The following is a 2,303-nucleotide window of genomic DNA, read 5'->3' on the forward strand; positions in this document are numbered from 1 at the left end:
AGGTAGTATCACTACGGAAGTAGATTGCCCAACTTCCTTCCAAGGAGTGGCTGATGGGTTTGAACCGCCAGCCTTCTGGTTAGCAGTCAAATGCCTTAGGCACTATGCCACCAGAGATCCCCAATAATACATATCTGTTAATAAAAGAATTTCCCATTGACCCCCCTCCCCCACAACAGCCAATCCCTAGAAAATGTATTCCCTCATGATCCCCTTTAAGAAATGGACGCTTCCAAGGAGCTTTCCTTCCTACAACGGACTTGCTCACTCTCCCTTGACGAAGACAGTGCTTGGTCCCAACATTGAACAAAATGAACTATTACCTGTTTGTCTCTCCAGTGACATTTCTCATCCATTTACCCTCCACCCCTTCTCCTCGCTTACAATGGTATCTCCCATTCTAGAACTTTGCTGGCACAGTGCCTGCACGCTTACGGAAGCTACCGCTATCCACGGAATTCTGGGAGTTGTAGTTTTGTTGCCCTTCAATGGCTAGGAGGGGAAGCTACCGCTATCCACGGAATTCTGGGAGTTGTAGTTTTGTTGTCCTTCAATGGATAGGCGGGGCCTAGGGATCTCGGGGTAGGGGAGACAGGCAGGGGAGGCGGCGCTTGCCTGGGCGTCCTGGTAGCCCTGGAGCAGCAGGAAGTAGGGGCGGTTGCTGGGAGCCTGAATGAGGCACTGGGTCAGCTGGTCGAAGTCGCCTGGGTCTGCGGGTCCGATTTGGGCATCAGCTGCCCCTGGGGCCATGCTAAGAGCCTGCTGCCTGCGCTCTTGCTGCCGCCGCCGGCGACCTTGCAAACTGAGCTCCGATACGCTGCGCCGCAGGGACAGGTTTTCCGAGCGCTCCTTGCCCCCAGGTCCAGCCGTAGGACCTGATCCCGAACCTGGGCCTGGACTGGCCAGCGCCGCCCCGCCTGACGCCGCCCGCGAGCGGTTCTTCTGTGGCCGCCACGAGGGGGCGCCCGTGCCTGCGGAGAAAAATAGAGAACAGTGAGACTGTGCCTTGGAAAGAGAGGGAAAGACAGAGGGAGTGAGCGGGCTCTCCCTTCAGATAAACCACTCCCACCTGAACACCTTGCCTAGTGTTCTGAGTTAAGGCAGCTGACGGCATCCCTGAGCATCCTGGGTCTGATGGTCTGAAGTCAGTACCCAGCACAGGCGCTAGCACATAGTAGGTGCTTAGTGAAATTGAGATGAACTGATGGGGTTCCCATTAGGTTGTATGTGATCTGAGAGGCCAGGGGCCTCCTCTGTCAATATCCTACTGTATTCCCAGGCTCCTGAACAATGTGTAAAGAGCCCTGGTGCTGCAATGGTTAAGGACACCACTACCAACCAAAAGACTGGTGGTTTGAATCCAGCAGTTTCTTGGAATAAACAGTTGCTCTAAAGGTTACAGCCTAGAAAACCCTATGGGGCAGCGTGCACTGTCACATGGGGTCTCTGTGAGTCAAAATGGATTCAACAGCACTGAACAGCCACAAAATAATGTGTGCTACCCTCCCCCCCCAAAAAAAATATGCTCAATAAATGCCTTTTGGAAAAAATAACAAAGACAATGATGGTTGCAATCACCTTTATTAAGCACCTACTATGTTTAAGGAAGGAGCCCTGGTGGCACAGTGCTAACTCCACTGCTAACTAAAGGGTCCCCGGTATAAACCCACCAAGTGTTCTGCAGGAGAAAGATCGACAGCCTTGGAAACCCTGTGGTGCAGTTCCACGATGTCCGCTAGGGGCGCTGTGAGTTGGAATTGACTTGACAACAGGAGTTATTTATTTATTTATTGCGTTTAAGGAGCGCTGGTGGCATGGTGGTTAAAGTACCTGGCTGTTAACTGAAAGGTGGGCAGTTCAGACCCACCAGCCACTCTGTCGCTGAGTTGGACAAGACTCGATGACATTGGCTTTGGTGGGGTTTCATGGGCCGAGCCCTTCCCATACCTTATCTTTCTGATTCTTTACGTAGGATTTTGCTGAGATTAAGTGGCAAAGGACAGATGAGAATTCAAGCCTGAGTTCAAAGCCCATGAGTGTAACTACTACATCTCTCTAGCATAGAGACCCCTCTTTGGGTTTCCAAGGCGGTATCACTACAGAAGTAGATTGCCCAGCCTTCCTTCCGAGGAGTGGCTGGTGGGTTTGAACTGCCAGCCTTCTGGTTACCAGTCAGATGCCTTAGGCACTATGCCACCAGAGCTCCTACCTTCACAGAACCAAAGCCCAAACCAAACCCAGTGCCTGGAGGGGATTCTGACCCACAGCGCCCCTAGAGGACAGAGTGGAACTGCACCACAGGG

The 2,303-nt window shown here is 52.4% G+C and overlaps 1 protein-coding gene across 1 annotated transcript in view; it reads right to left on the reverse strand.

Annotated features, from left to right (window-relative positions):
- Positions 1-2,303, reverse strand: part of RASIP1 (Ras interacting protein 1) — a 14,169-nt gene that overhangs the window by 7,976 nt on the left and 3,890 nt on the right. Inside the window, exon 3 of the mRNA XM_007958119.1 lies at positions 616-971. Within this exon, the coding sequence (XP_007956310.1) occupies positions 616-971 (356 nt within the window). The remainder of the gene's footprint in view (positions 1-615; positions 972-2,303) is intronic.

The sequence above is a fragment of the Orycteropus afer genome, unplaced genomic scaffold (assembly GCF_000298275.1).
Source record: "Orycteropus afer afer isolate SDZICR_OR568_19922 unplaced genomic scaffold, OryAfe1.0 scaffold00854, whole genome shotgun sequence".
Taxonomy (NCBI): domain Eukaryota; kingdom Metazoa; phylum Chordata; class Mammalia; order Tubulidentata; family Orycteropodidae; genus Orycteropus; species Orycteropus afer.